This window comes from Pristiophorus japonicus, chromosome 5 (genome assembly GCF_044704955.1).
Source record: "Pristiophorus japonicus isolate sPriJap1 chromosome 5, sPriJap1.hap1, whole genome shotgun sequence".
NCBI lineage: Eukaryota > Metazoa > Chordata > Chondrichthyes > Pristiophoridae > Pristiophorus > Pristiophorus japonicus.
In genome coordinates, this window is record NC_091981.1 from 37,142,872 (window position 1) to 37,159,537 (window position 16,666).

At 44.8% G+C, this 16,666-nt stretch overlaps 1 protein-coding gene across 1 annotated transcript in view; it reads left to right on the forward strand.

The window, feature by feature from the left end:
* LOC139264063 (collagen alpha-6(VI) chain-like) overlaps positions 1-16,666 on the forward strand; it is a 151,635-nt gene that overhangs the window by 41,329 nt on the left and 93,640 nt on the right. Inside the window, exons 11-13 of the mRNA XM_070880161.1 lie at positions 3,755-3,833; positions 13,612-13,757; positions 16,147-16,239. Of these exons, the coding sequence (XP_070736262.1) occupies positions 3,755-3,833; positions 13,612-13,757; positions 16,147-16,239 (318 nt within the window). The remainder of the gene's footprint in view (positions 1-3,754; positions 3,834-13,611; positions 13,758-16,146; positions 16,240-16,666) is intronic.

Genomic DNA, 16,666 nt, shown 5'->3' on the forward strand with positions numbered 1-16,666 from the left:
GAAGGAGGCCATTCGGCCCATCATTCCTGTGCTAGCTCTTTGAAAGAGCAGTTGTGTTTTGCCCCATATCCCTGCTTTTTGTCCGTAACCCTGTAAGTTGATCATCCTCAAGTACCTATCCAACTCTGTTTTAAAATTATTTATGGACTCCGCTTCCACCACCATTTCAAGTAGAATGTTCCGGATCCCGGCAACTCTGAGTGAAAGTGTTTTGCCTCATCTCCCCTCTAGACCTTTTGCCAATGATTTGAATCTATGACCTCTAGTTATTGACCCACTTACCAGAGGGAATATTTTTTCCCAGTTTACTCTATCAAAACCTCTAATTATCTTGAAAACCTCATCCCAGAGTACTTAAGGAGGTGGCCTTGGAAATAGTGGATGCATTGACAGTCATTTTCCAACATTCCATTGACTCTGGATCAGTTCCTATGGAGTGGAGGGTAGCCAATGTAACCCCACTTTTTAAAAAAGGAGGGAGAGAGAAAACAGGGAATTACAGACTGGTCAGCCTGACATCGGTAGTGGATAAAATGATGGAATCAATTATTAAGGATGTCATAGCAGTGCATTTGGAAAGAGGTGATATGATAGGTCCAAGTCAGCATGGATTTGTGAAAGGGAAATCATGCTTGACAAATCTTCTGGAATTTTTTGAGGATGTTTCCAGTAGAGTGGACAAGGGAGAACCAGTTGATGTGGTATATTTGGACTTTCAGAAGGCTTTCGACAAAGTCCCACACAAGAGATTAATGTGCAAAGTTAAAGCACATGGGATTGGGGGTAGTGTGCTGACATGGATTGAGAACTGGTTGTCCGACAGGAAGCAAAGAGTAGGAGTAAATGGGGACTTTTCAGAATGGCAGGCAGTGACTAGTGGGGTACCGCAAGGTTCTGTGCTGGGGCCCCAGCTGTTTACACTGTACATTAATGATTTAGACGAGGGGATTAAATGTAGTATCTCCAAATTTGCGGATGACACTAAGTTGGGTGGCAGTGTGAGCTGCAAGGAGGATTCTATGAGGCTGCAGAGCGACTTGGATAGGTTAGGTGAGTGGGCAAATGCATGGCAGATGAAGTATAATGTGGATAAATGTGAGGTTATCCACTTTGGTGGTAAAAACAGAGAGACAGACTATTATCTGAATGGTGACAGATTAGGAAAAGGGGAGGTGCAAAGAGACCTGGGTGTCATGGTACATCAGTCATTGAAGGTTGGCATGCAGGTACAGCAGGCGGTTAAGAAAGCAAATGGCATTTTGGCCTTCATAGCGAGGGGATTTGAGTACAAGGGCAGGAAGGTGTTGCTACAATTGTACAGGGCCTTGGTGAGGCCACACCTGGAGTATTGTGCACAGTTTTGGTCTCCTAACCTGAGGAAGGACATTCTTGCTATTGAGGGAGTGCAGCGAAGGTTCACCAGACTGATTCCCGGGATGGCGGGACTGACCTATCAAGAAAGACTGGATCAACTGGGCTTGTATTCACTGGAGTTCAGAAGAATGAGAGGGGACCTCATAGAAACGTTTAGAATTCTGACGGGGTTAGACAGGTTAGATGCAGGAAGAATGTTCCCAATGTTGGGGAAGTCCAGAACCAGGGGACACAGTCTAAGGATAAGGGGGAAGCCATTTAGGACCGAGATGAGGAGGAATTTCTTCACCCAGAGAGTGGTGAACCTGTGGAATTCTCTACCACAGAAAGTTGTTGAGGCCAATTCACTAAATATATTCAAAAAGGAGTTAGATGAAGTCCTTACTACTAGGGGAATCAAGGGGTATGGTGAGAAAGCAGGAATGGGGTACTGAAGTTGCATGTTCAGCCATGAACTCATTGAATGGCGGTGCAGGCTAGAAGGGCCGAATGGTCTACTCCTGCACCTATTTTCTATGTTTCTATGTTTCTAGGTCCCCTCTTATCCTTCTCTGTTCCAAGGAAAACAGTCCTAACATTTTCAACCTCTCCTCATAACTGTAATCCCTCATCCCTGGTAACACCCTTATAAATCTCCTCTGTACCCTTTATAATGTTTTAATGCCTTTACATCTTTCCTGCGTGTGATGCCCAGAACTGTCCATAATACCCCAGCTGAGGCCTAACCAGTGATTTATAAAGTTCTAGCATGATCTCTTTGCTTTTATATTCTATTCCTCTATTTATAAAACAAAGTATGTTTTCTAAACCACTTTGCCCTGCCACCTTTAAGGATTTGTGTATAGGGACACCAAGGTCTTTCTGCTTATCTACACTTTTCAAAATCGTGCCATTCATAGTATTCTGTCTTTCCATATTAGTCCTCTCAAAGTGCATCACTTCACACTTCTCCAAATTGAACTCCATTTGCCATGCTTCTGCCCATTCCATCATCCTGTCTGTCAGCCTGAAGCCTAGGATTATCCTCACCATGATCTATAGCTTTGCCAAGTAATGGACCCAAAACTTACCCATGGAGAACACCACTGCACTGGCCTGTAGTTTCCAGGTTTATCCCTTGCCCCTTTCTTGAATAATGGTATAACACTAGCAACTCTCCAATCCTACAGCACTACTCCTGTATCCAATGAGGATTAAAAGATTGTGACCAATGGCTCTGCTATTTCTACCTTTGCATCTTTCAGCAACCTAGGATGCATTCCACCTGGACCAGGTGACTTATCAACTTTCAGTAATGTTAATCTTTTTAGTACATCTTCTCTATCTATTATTATCCTGTCTATAACTTCAACCTCATCTTTTAGTGTAGTCTTCACATCATCCACTTCTTCCTTGACTGTACGTCCCTATAATCTCCTCTTTGTCCCAGTAACTTCCTCTACCTGTATCTCCCTGTGATCTCCTTTACCACTTGTACTGTAATCTCCTCACTACATCACTAATGTTGTCCTCTACCTATATATTCCTGTAGTCTCATCTATCTATGTCCCTGTGATTTACTCTACCTATATTTCTGTGATCTACTGTACATCCCTGTATTCATCTCCACCTATACATTTGATCGCCTCTCACTGTATTGCAAGCTTCTTAGACTTGATACCATTTTTGGTTGCATTTCCAAATAATCTTTATTATTTCGACTGAATCTTGATGCACTCAATGTCTTAAGCAATAGTCATACTGAAAAATTAACAATATTACCCGCTTTTTCTCTGGGTAGGGACGTGGCAATCATTGATTCTTTCGTTCTTGCCTCTCTACAAATTGTGAAGGAAATCTTCTGATTTCCCATATTTCCCCATCCACCTTTGATGGCAGATCTATTTTAACAAATAAAATTGTTTTGTTCTTGTGGGTGATTTATTTAAATATTTATTTAACAAAATGTGTTTCCAGCAGTATTTAGATTATATGTCAATGTTTAGAATATATGTCAATGTTTTAAATTAATACATCTAAGTTTGTGTATTCATGTGCCTCTATTTAAATTTGCATATCAAAAAGCAGTATTGTGCATTTACTTTTTATTTTGAATTGGCAATGGCAGCAGTTTACTCTCTGGTGGCCAAGTCATCATGGGTTGGGATGACTTGGCCACCCATGTAGGCAAGTAACATGGTCCTCCCAATGGCTGGACATGAGCTTTTCCTCAGTCTGTTCCTGCTGGTGCTGTAAGAAGACCTACCACAAAGTAAATGCACTGCACTTAAAGGGAATGAATTCCACAGCACTCTGATATCAAAGAACTTCCCCCATTGAAAGCATTGTAACTTTCCAATCTGTCTCTTCTGATGGCTCTTTTTAAATGCTCTCTTTCCAGGTGATAGTGATGTTTACAAATGGAGCAGATGACAGCATGGATAGGCTCAAGGAAGCGTCAAAAAGACTCCGGCTTAATGGTAACTAGCTCGGGGTTTAACTGTAAACCTGTTTTGAAGATATTGGGGATACTGGCAGCACTGAATGTTGGCACTGAAAAAGAAAAATTCGGAGATTTATTTTTAAGTTCATTTTTCTATTGGTGTGCAACCACTACATCTGTAACAGATTTTAATTTCTGGCTGAAAGATTTTCTTAAACAGAGACTTCTTCTCCCTTAATTCTCAGAAACCTTTGGAACATTTGGAACACTAGTACAATAATAGAAACAAAGTTATTGTATACATTTGTGTTCAATCCCGTCACCATTACAACACTTTAACAGGGCAATTTGCTGGATACTTGTGGATTGTAGCTCTTTTGTTGCTGCCTCAAGCGGTGCCATTCTTTCCATGACAGTAAAGCACCTTGGGCTAGAAATTTGGGTTTTAACGAATTTACTTGTTTATGGGCGATAATCGTGGCGGAGTTCTTTTTTAAGAGCTGGGTTAGCGTTATCGACCGACCTAGCAAAATTCGGCAAATGGTGACCAGTGATAGCAATAACAATAAATCTGGCATTGCACAACTGAATTTGTGCACCGGAGCTGAAATTTGCAATTGAAAAAAAACGGACCTTCTGCATATGCACAATTTTTTTCCCTGATTTTTTTTTTTTCTTCCCGCGTTTCTGGTCAGCTGTCAGGGAGCGCATGCGCAGTACACCCAGGGCTGAATCAGCCATTTATAGATAGCAGGCATGATGGAAGAAGGAGAGGGGAGCAGGCAGAGAGTGAGGAAGTTCAGCAATGAAGTGAACAAAGTCCTTATCGCAGCTGTGGAGAGGAGATGGGGTGAATTAAACAGGAGGGGTGCAAGTAAACCCCTCCCAGTGGTTATTAGGCATCTTTGGATGGCATATCTGAGGAGCTGTTTCTCATGGACGACATCAAAAGGACCCACACCCAGTGCCGCAAGAGGTTCAGTGACCATTGCAGGATCATCAGAGTAAGTAATATTTTTATTGATGCACTCCTTCATTACTTAAATTATAAATCTGACACATGTTGGTATAGGTAGGCTTAGTGTTGTACCTTATTTGCCATGAATGATCGTTACACATTACTAAGACTGCTTTCTGAGATTGTAAAAGATGTTTCTGCACTTCGATGCCTTCCTCATGAACCACGTGTAACTTCCAGGGCCATTAAACAGAGGACTGTATTAAATGCACACAGTATGGTACAAGTGCTTTGATGGCTATCTGTGTGTACCACAAGAGCAGAAGGGCCCTGTGGTAACCATTCTCATTGTTATCTTTGCAGGAAAGGTTGTCCCACAACCGCCGAGAGCAGCGGCGGACAGGTGGCGGTCCTCCCAAAACAATGCCTCTGACAGAACTGGAGGAGCGTGCGGCAGCTCTGATCGGTGCCTCAAGGAGGTCAACTACCCGTGGGGGTGCTGGGCATGAAACTGAGGGTAAGTCCTGCAAAGTTCCTGGGCTGGGTTGGGCCAATGTGATGTAGTGTCTCTGGACTCGGGTTCGGGCAATGTGATAGTGTCTCTCGACTACATATAATGCAGTAGCGGCGGTCCTTCAAATGAGCCTGTGCTATGTGACCTTATTCATGTCACCCTGCCCCCTCCCCTGCTGCTAACCACTCATCTGTTGCTTTTTATTTCCAGATGAGGAGTCGCATGCGCCATATCCTCGAATGGAAGCCTCCACCTCAGTCCGTCATGTGGGGGTGGAGGAGGGGGATGAGGGCGATGATCAACCTCCATGGGAGGAACAGACAGAGCAATCTATTCCGGGGGGTGGGGGGTGCCGATGCATTCAACACCTCTTTTTGTTGCAACCACGAGCTCGTCCGAGGAAGAAACATTCTCGGGCTTTGAGCCATCCGAGGCCCCAGGTACAAGTGACGTGCAGCAATGCACCACTGGGGTTGAATCCCGTATGCCGTCTCTCTCCGGCGGATGAGTCGGCAAAGCCGATCTACTGACAGACAGACGCACACTGGACATAGTGGGACTGTCCAGGGAGAGCATCCAGCTCACCCGACAACTCCTGGAGGTCCTGGGTAGTATTGCCGCAAGCATTGCGGCACTATCCGCGAACGTGAGGGAGGGCATGTCGCAGATTGTCGGTGCGAGCCACGAAACCACTGAGGCTGTCAATGCCCATGCGCAAATATTGGTCTCGATCTTTGGCACTACAGTCCCCAGTGTCACACCCAGACCGACATCACCTGAGAGTGGAGAGGCCAAGCAAGAGCCTTGCCACTCAGAAGCTGGGCCTTCCATACCCTGAGCTTCTCCAGTGGATCCACACAGGGCATCTCCATTGTCTCTTCCCCCCCAATACAGCAGGACTCTGGCCGCCGTGTTGCACAAACTCTTGGTGCCAACTTGGGTCGGGTCATGACGTGAGGGAGGGGGGTTAGGATGAGGAGGGGCTGCAGGTAAAGGACATTCGGTGCAGGGGTTGTTGTTTCGTTGTTTTGTTGTTTTATAAAAGTTTTAAAAGTTTCCCAATTCACAGTAATGTTTAATAATTTTTGTTCCACTTTTGAGATGTTTAAACTTTATTCAAGTTAAATCTTATTCAAGTTACAATGTTTAATCAATCTAATTTAAGTTACTGTATGTTTAATAAATTATTTTGTTCACCTTAACCATTCCTGTGTAGTGCCTCATTTGCAGAATAAGAGGGGGAATAGTCAACATGGTGGGATAGAGTGGCCAGGCAATGCTCCAACTGCTGACGTAAGGCTTTTGAAGTGGCAAAAGCTCCACGAGGCCTCCCCTGTGGTGGGGGTGGTGGCATGGGTTAATCGCCAGGCTCCTCATCCTCAGCCTCCTCCTCCTTCTCCTCCCCTCTCTCCTGAGGTGGTCCTGCAGTCCCCAGTGACAAATCCTGTCCCCTCCTGGCTAAGTTGTGTAGCATGCAGTACACCACAATGAACTCCGAGACCTGCTGAGGGAAGCATTGCAGGCAGCCTCCAGAATGGTCCAGAATCGGAAGCGCTGCTTGAGCACTCCAATTGTCTTTTTGACGATATTGCGTGTGGCTAAATGGCTCTCATTATAGCGATGCTCGGCTTCTGTCTGAGAGTTCCGGAGGGGGGGGGGGTCATGAGCCAGGTGGAGAGGCCGTAACCTTTGTCCCCCAGCATCCAGCTCTGGCCTAGTGGCTGACACTCGAGCATGCGTGAGACACTGCGCTCATGCAAGCTGAAAGCACCCTGGATGCTCCCTGAAAATTGGGCATTTATTGCCCTGATGCGCTGAGTATGGTCGCAGACAATCTGTACGTTCAGGGAGTGGAATCCCTTTTGATTTCAGTAAACCTCTGGATTGAGGAAAGGAGTTCGCAGGGTGATGTGCGTACAGTCAGTGGCACCCTGAACCTTGGGCAAGCCAACAATTCGTCCAAAACGTATAGCCCTCTCATTCTGTGCCTCCTTGGTCATTGGGAACTTTATAAAGTCCATCCTGCGTGCGTACAGTGCAGCGATGAGTAGCGTACTGAGATGGAGCAGATGTCCCCTGCTGATACCGAAAGCAGCTGGAAATCGGCGTGGTCCTGGCCTGCAAGACCATCAGCAGGCCAGGGCCATTGGAGGGAGCAGTGTGCGGAGGCCCGGCCCAGAAATCGGCGCAGTTCTTGCCTGTAAGACCATCAGCAGGCCAAGGCCATTGGAGGGAGCAGTGTGCGGAGGCCCGGCCCAGAAATCGGCGCAGTTCTTGCCTGTAAGACCATCAGCAGGCCAGGACCATTGGAGGGAGCAGTGTGCGGAGGCCCGGCCCAGAAATCGGCGCAGTTCTTGTCTGTAAGACCATCAGCAGGCCAGGGCCATTGGAGGGAGCAGTGTGTGGTGGCGTGCCACTGCAGGGAGCAGCGCGTGCTGCTGCAGGAGGGCGACGGCTGTGAAGCCAGGTCGCTGATTGCAGTGCGGGCAGGCACAGCAGGAGGGGCGAAAGAGCGGCAAGAGTTTGTAGAGGGAAGTGACCGGGGCCCAAGAGTGGCGTGAGTTTGGGGCTCCGAAGAGGCGAGGGCCCAGGGACAGCAAGGGCAAGCCCACACTGCGATATGTATCTGCACTAGGCCTGTGCAGCAGAACTGGTTTCCAGTCGTCTTGAGTAATCCTTGTCACTGGACCAAGACCTAGCTCTGTCAAGCCCGTGTGGTGGTTGGTGTGCAACCACACGTTAAAAAAATCCACGCGCAGGCATCTTCTACCCTTCAAGATGTAGTTTGGGATCTGGAATATTAGGTCCTTCATTGAAACACCTGTGAACTCATCCCTTTTTGGTGTGGAAGCAAGTCATCCTCGCTTCGAGGGACTGCCTATGATGATGACTGTGAGATGGAGCATATGTCCCTGCTGATGCCTGAAATAGTCAGAGGCATAGAGTGCTGCAGTCACCTTCACCTCGATGGGCAGTGCAGTCCTCTTGCTGCTGGTAGGCTGTAGGTCTGCCTTTGAGCTGGCATATGTGATCACCTCTTTTCGGAAGCGTGGCCTTCAAACGCACTGTGCCTCAGACAGGTATGAGCGCTGTTCCCTGTAAACCCGTGGGGGGTAAGGCCTGCTCCCCATATGTCTGTGAGCTCTTCGATTAACGCTCAAAATGCGCATCAATAAGCCGCCTTCCAGCTCGACGCTGCATACAAAAAGCAGCCAGGAATAATGGCTGACATAGTATAGCCCCCATTTAAAAAAATGTCCTTAAATATCCTTTAAAACAAACTATAAACTCACATAAAACTTCACTGTTTAAAACTCAACCTTCCTTCTCCAAATCCTTGATACACATCTCAACTTCTGCTCCATTTTCAAGATGGCACCGTTAGCACCAGGTGCACCCTGGGTCCGACTGTTTTTTCCGGGTGGGTTTTCGGGCAGGCGATAAAACTGGCTATCGCTGAATTTTGGGCCCATGGTGATAGCGCAGCCTTGCTCTCTGACGTCATAATCCGACCTACCTTGATTATAAAATTCTGATCTGTTTTCAAATCCCTCCATGGGCTTGCTCCTCCCTATCTCTAAAATTTCCTCCAGTCTTCCAACCCCCCCCCGAGTTCTCTGTGCTATACTAAATCTGGGCCTCTTGTGCATCCCGATTTTTATCGCTCCACTATTGGCGGCAGTGTCTTCAGCTGTCTAGACCCTAATCTCTGGAATTCCCTCCCTAAATCTCTCTACTCCTTTTAAGGCGCTCTTTAAAACCTACCTCTTTGACCAAGCCTGTCCTAATATTTCCTTTTGCGGCTTGGTGTCAAATTTGGTTTTATAACGCTCCTGGAAAGTGCTTTGGGATGGTTCACTACATTAAAGGTGTTATATAAATGCAAGTTGTTGTTGAGAGAAATTTAGGATTGGGAAGTGAAAAGAATTGAACTCCGCTCATGTCTCATTATCCACTGTTACAGTTGTTGTTATTCCATCCAATTAATTTTAACGGAAGGAAAGTCATTGGTTGTAGGTCCTGTGTTGACCACACAGAGAAACATCCTCATGGAAAAAATTCTCTTAAATGGCATAATGTTTCTTTGAATATGTGGAAGTACAATGCAGATATCAATAATGATCCCAGTAGTGTATGTGCACTAAAATGACCTTGTTTCAATCTGGGCTATAATGCACTTTTGTGTAACTTGCGTGATGCTATATATACACTTATTGTTAGTAATATTTCTGTGATGTTGAGCTTCAAGTATACAGGAAGAAAAAGAGGAACCATGCTATTCAACTGTTGGGGAAGGAGGAGGATCAATGTTGGCAGTTACAGCAAGCCGCTTCTATGTTTTGATCTTCTGTCTTTGGGGCACCCCCTTGCAGATGGTTATTGAGTAACCAATTGCTTCATGTTGAACTGCATGGGGGTGAAATTGGTGTCCGAAGGAGCTGGAAACGGGCTGACAGCAAATCGGCAAATTGTTTTACACCATGCCCGATTCTCCTTTTCCATTGACTTCAGAAGACCAATTATTCCTTGTTGCAGGAAGATAATTTGACATTTCATTACAGGCATTATTTTCTCTCTCAAATGTGCTGATCCCAGGCTTCTGTTAAGAGAGATGATGTTTTAAATTCCACACAATATGTCAAACCAAGATGATCAATTCAGTTATACGAATCCTTTTCAGGAACTGAGAGGATATACTTATCAGGAAAGGATGAACAGGCTGGGGCCTTTTTCTCTAGAAAAGAGAAAGCTGAGAGGTGCCCTGATCGAGGTCTTTAAGATTACGGAATGCAATGGTTATAGGGGATTCACTAGTCAGGGGGACAGACAGGCATTTCTGCAATCGGCATGAGTTCCCATGGTGTGTTGCTTTCCTGGTCTCCAGTCATCTTGGATAACCCTTGCCACTGGACCAAGACCTAGCTCTGTCAAGCCCGTGTGGTGGCTGGTGTGCAACAGCCACCACACATTCAAAAAATTCATGCACAGGCATCTTCCACCCTTCAGGATGTAGTTCAGGTCCTTTCATAGAAACACCTGTGAACTCCTCCTTTTTTGGCGTGGAAGAAAGTCATCCTCGTTTCGAGGGACTGCCTATGAGTATGAGATGAGTAGAATAAGACCGATTAATGCGTGGTGGAGAAATGTTGCAGGAGGGATGGCTTCAGATTTATGGTGTATTGGGACCAGTTCTGGGGCAGAAGGGACCTGTTCAAGAGCGATGGGTTGTGCCTCAACAGAGCTGAGACCAATGTCCTCTTGGATAGGCTAATTGGTGTAGTGGGGGAGGGGTAGCCAGGATGAAACATTAGAGAGGAGATACAAAGTGCACAGATGACTGGGAGAGACAAATATCATTAGAATAGTTAAGAAATAGGAGAGATCAGATAGAAACATAGAAACATAGAAAATAGGTGCAGGAGTAGGCCATTCGGCCCTTCTAGCCTGCACCGCCATTCAATGAGTTCATGGCTGAACATGCAACTTCAGTACCCCATTTCTGCTTTCTCGCCATACCCCTTGATCCCCCTAGTAGTAAGGACTTCATCTAACTCCTTTTTGAATATATTTAGTGAATTGGCCTCAACAACTTTCTATGGTAGAGAATTCCACAAGTTCACCACTCTCTGGGTAAAGAAGTTTCTCCTCATCTCGGTCCTAAATGGCTTACCCCTTATCCTTGGACTGTGACCCCTGGTTCTGGACTTCCCCAACATTGGGAACATTCTTCCTGCATCTAACCTGTCTAAACCCGTCAGAATTTTAAATGTTTCTATGAGGTCCCCTCTCATTCTTCTGAACTTCATTGAATACAAGCCCAGTTGATCCAGTCTTTCTTGATAGGTCAGTCCCGCCATCCCGGGAATCAGTCTGGTGAACCTTCGCTGCACTCCCTCAATAGCAAGAATGTCCTTCCTCAAGTTAGGAGACCAAAACTGTACACAATACTCCAGGTGTGGCCTCACCAAGGCCCTGTACAACTGTAGCAACACCTCCCTGCCCCTGTACTCAAATCCCCTCGCTATGAAGGCCAACATGCCATTTGCTTTCTTAACCGCCTGCTGTACCTGCATGCCAACCTTCAATGACTGAAGTACCATGACACCCAGGTCTCGTTGCACCTCCCCTTTTCCTAATCTGTCACCATTCAGATGTGGGCAGATGTGAGCAGTCTTCGATGCATTTGGAGTGCATGTGCGTAAATGCACGTAGCATGGTAAATAAGGTTGGTGAGCTGTAGGCCAAGTCGTCACATGGGACTATGATATAATGACAAATACAGATACCTGGCTCAAAGAAAGGGAGGATTGGGAACTTAATATTCCTGGCTACAAGGTATTCAGCAAAGATAGGGAAGGGGAAAAAGAGAGGAATGACAATAGGGATAATGGAAGACTTCTATACAGTTATCCTAATATAGATTGAGATTGTAAAGTGCAATGACACCAAGGAAATCCTGAACCGCATACAAGAGAACATTCTTGATCAGTGTGTTTCCAGACCAATGAGGAAGAAAGCAGTGCTGGATCTAGTCCTGGGGAATGAAGTGGGGCAAGTGGAGCATGTTTCAGTGGGGGAGCATTTGGGGAACAGTGATCATAATATTTAGGTTTAGAATAGTTATGAAAAAAGACTCGGAGCAATCAAGCTTAAAAATATTTAAATGGAGGAGGGCTACTTTCAGTGATTTAAAGAGGGATCTGGCTCAGGTGGAATGGATCAAAAATTAGTAGGCAAAACTGTAACTTAGGACTGAGAGGAGGAGAAACTTCTTCACTCAGAGGGTGGTGAATCTCTGGAATTCTCTACCCCAGAGAGCCGAGGAGACTCGGTCTTTGAGTATAGTCAAGACAGAGATCACTAGATTTTGGGATATTAAACAAATCAAGGGATATGGGGATAGTGCAGGAAAGTGGAGTTGGGGTAGAAGATCAGCCATGATCTCATTGAATGGCGGAGCAAGCTCAGGGGGCCGAATGGCCTACTCCTACTCCTACTCCTAATTCTTATGTTCTTATGTAACTGAACAATGGGAGACCTTCAAAAAGGAGATGGTTTGGGGACAGAGTAGACACATTCCCATGAAGGGGAAAGGAAGGGCATCCAAAGTTAGAGCTCCCTCGATGACTCGAGATTAAAATGAAACAGAAAAAGGAGGCTGATGATAAATATAAGGATCATTATACAATAGAGAACCAAGCTAAATGCAGAAAGTACAGAGGAAATCTAAAAAAGGAATAAGAGGGACAATGAGAGAGTTTGAAAACAGATTAGTGCTAACATAAAAGGGAGCCCAAAAGTCTATTATAAACATATATAGTAAAAGAGTAGTCAAAAGAATGTCGGGGCCGATTAAGGACTGAAAAGGAGGAAGAGGGCATGGCTGAGGTACTAAATGAGTACTTTGCACCTGTCTTCACTCACTAAGAAGGCGCTACCAATGTAGTAGCAAAAGAGGAGGTAGTGATATTGGATGGCTAAAAATAGATAAAGAAGTATTACGTAAAAGGTTGGCATTAATCAAAGCCGAATGGTCCTGGCGGAACCCAATTGAACATCCGTGAGCAGCTTATCGATGAGTAAGTGCCGCTTGATTGAACCGTTGATGATTCCTTCCATCAATTTGTTGATTGAGAGAGTACGCTGATAGGATGGTAATTAGCTGGCTTAGATTTGTCCTGCTTTTTGTGGACAGGTCATACCAGGGCAATTTTCCACATTGTCAGGTAGATGCCAGTGTTGTAGCTGTACTGGAACAGCTTGGCTAAATGCGCTGCTAGTTCTGGGGCATAGGTCTTCAACACTACAGCCGGGATGTTGTTGGGACATGCAGCCTTTCCTGTGTCCAGTATGTTAAATTGTTTCTTGATATCATGTGGAGTGAATGGAATTGGCTGAAGCCTGGCATTTGTGATGGGGGTGGGGGGGACTGCAGGAAAGGGGCCAAGAAAGACCATTCACTGGGCACTAGTGAACAAAGGAAATATCTGCTGAGAGAATGTCTGGGCCGAGGGATAGGCAAAGCTTGGCAAATCAATCATACAATGCAACTTTGCAGACAGTGCTCACAGACAGTAGAACATCATAGCCGTGTGACTTCTGCAATTGACAGGAAATTATTGAAACCCTTTTGGCTCCATATGAAAGTGCAGACTGTTCACACTGTTACCAACTGCTGGAACCCAAAACGAAAATAAGCGAAGCATGAAGAATAGTTCAGTTGTGATCATACAATGAGGTAACGGGTAAATTGCTGAGGGAAACATGCTGATTAATGAAAGGACTCACATCAGCTGCAAAATATTTTAACAGCAAACGATCAATGTTTAATGTTCCAAATAGGTGTCAATGCACTAATCATGGTTGCTCTGGAAAACACAGTAAGTGCGGACAAACTTCATGAACTGGAGTTTGGAAGAGGATTTGGCTACAGACAGCAATTGGCGATTGGAATGCACGACATTGGAGGCGCTTTACTCCAAGAGATTGTAAGTGACTCTGAAAGGCAACCGAGCATTAGTAGAAAGTTTTAGGAAAAAGTTTACTTCAAAAAAACATCCATTGATTTAAGTCATTTGCTTTTTCCAAATTGACCTCATTTACAGCATTGAAGGATGATAAGGGAATTTGCTAACTGAAAGTATAACTAGTTACCAAGAAGTATAACTGATTAACCACACAGCTAAATGTTTAACTAGTTCAATGCTTGGTTGATCAGGCTTAACACTTACCTGTTAAGTGCTTAGATCCTGAGATTTGGCTGCCTCTTTAAAAATAGCAACGTTAATATATTGTTTGTAACTTCTAAGACATAGTATGTTTCAAAAGAATACTGTAAAAATGTAACATTTGTTGAATTATTTTAATTAATTGTTCTGGATTGTTTGAGATGATTTTTCTTCCTTTCCCCTTTACCTAATTGTTATATGTTGTCCATCTAGTTAGGCTGCATATTAAGTTTAGTGTTTGTGATAATTGCTGTTTGCACAAAATTGTTAATTATGGATGAGGATGGCTATTCAACCCATCTTCATTTTGAATCCTGAATAACCCTATAACCCCTGCAATTACTGAATTCAAGAACACAAGAACACAAGAAATAGGAGCAGGAGTAGGCCATTTAACCCCTCGAGCCTGCTCCATCATTTAATAAGATCATGGCTGATCTGATCATGGACTCAGCTCCACTTCCCTGCCCGCTCCCCATAACCCTTTATTCCCTTATCGCTCAAAGATCTGTCTATCTCTGCCTTAAATATATTCAATGACCCAGCCTCCACAGCTTTCTGGGACAGAGAATTCCACAGATTTACAACCCTCTGAGAAGAAATTCCTCCTTATCTCAGTTTTAAATGGGCGGCCCCTTATTCTGAGACTATACCCCCCTAGTTTTAGTTTCGCCTATGAGTGGAAATATACTCTCTGCATCCAACTTGTCGAGTCCTCTCATTATCTTACATGTTTCGATAAGATCACCTCATTCTTCTGAACTCCAATGAGTATTGTCCCAACCTAATCAACCTATCTTCATAAGTCAACCACTCATCTCCAGAATCAATCTAGTGAACCTTCTCTGGACAGCCTCCAATGCAAGTATATCCTTCCTTAAATACGGAGACCTTTGGCCTCACCAATACCCTGTACAGTTGTAGCAGGATTTCTCTGCTTTTATACTCTATCCCCCTTGCAATAAAGGCCAACATTCCATTTGCCTTCCTGATTACTTGCTGTACCTGCATACTAATTTTTTGTGTTTCATGCACAAGGACCCCCAGGTCTCTCTGTACTTCAGCACTTTGCAATTTTTCTCCATTTAAATTATAATTTGCTTTTCTAATTTTTCTCTTAAATGTTGGCAGGGTTTTTACCTTCTTCACTCTATTGGGAAATCTATGCTATGAGATGATCTCTCTCTTCATAAAGGGAAGCCTCCTGGCATCAGTCTCCAGCCCTACAACCCTCCAAGAAATCTACACTGCTCCAACTATGGACTCTGGTCCATTCCCCACGCCCTTCGTCCCACTATTGGTGACCATGCCTTCAGCTGTCTAGGTCCTAAGCTTCGGAATTCCACCCTAAGCCTCTCCACATCTCCATCTCTCACCCCTCCCTTAAGACCCTTCTTAAAACCTACGTGTTTAAAAGCATTTGGTCACCTGTGTTAATGTCTCTTTCTTTAGCTCAGTGTCAATCTTGCGCCTGATTAGGCTCCTATGAAGCACCTTGGGGTATTTTACTACGTTAAGGGTGCTATATAAGTCCAAGTTGTTGTTGTAAAGTGACCTCTTGCCAGTATGATCCGGCATTCCGTTGTCCTATTCGGACTGTTACTTTAAACCAGCATTCCGGATTTAGCTTTTCCATACCTGTATAAGATCTCCCGGGGGCCTTGGGGCTGAAATTCGACTTGAGCCGGGATACCAATTATACTGCCAGCCCTGCACGATATTCGATTCGGTTAAAGTCAGTGAAACTGAATCTTGGATGGGACGTCTAACGGGTGGAAGATGCAATACCCCATCCAAGTTGAATTTCATTTCCCCTCTCCTTTCAAGGCTGACCAGCCCATGTCTCTCTAGCTATCCCTCATTACACAGAATCCTGACAGTGGGTATGAGCATTGAGGTTCTGCTCTGCACTGCCGCCAATGCTTTGGCTATCTCCCCATGTCTCTTGGGGACCAGAACTGGACACGGTATTGAAGGTCTAGTGTGAAGAGCATGCTACAGTTTGATCACAACTCCCTCACTGCAGCGTTGTATGAGGTTAATTGTTCCTCACCCATTACAGATACAGAAATAAGGCAGAGAAATATGTTAATCATAAAATTGCTGCTGAATCATGGTTAAACTTTTTTTTAATGATATTTTGTTGCAGGACACAATTGCAGAAAGAGAATGTTGCAATTTATTTTGCAAGTGTTCAGGACAGCTGGGAAAACATGGACACCAAGGAGAGCCAGGAGTTAAAGTAAGGCAAACTATGGATATTATCAATAGGAATTGGGCTTGTTTGAATGGCTACAATAGCATAGTGGTTTATGTTTCTGGACTAGTAATTCAGAAAATTTTGAGTTCATATCACACCACTGGAATTCAGTTTTATAAAAATCAGTAAAAGTGACCTTGAAGCTGTCAGATTGTCGTAAAAACCCAGCTGGTTCACTAATGTCCTTTAGGGATGGACAGCTGCAATCCTTACCCAACCTGGCCTCATCATCATAGGCAGTCCCTCGGAATCGAGGAAGACTTGCTTCCACTCTAAAAGTGAGTTCTCAGGTAGCTGAACAGTCCAATACGGGAATTACAGTCTCTGTCACAGGTGGGGCAGACAGTCGTTGAAGGTAAGGGTGGGTGGGGAGTCTGGTTTGCCGCATGTTCCTTCCGCTGCCTGCACT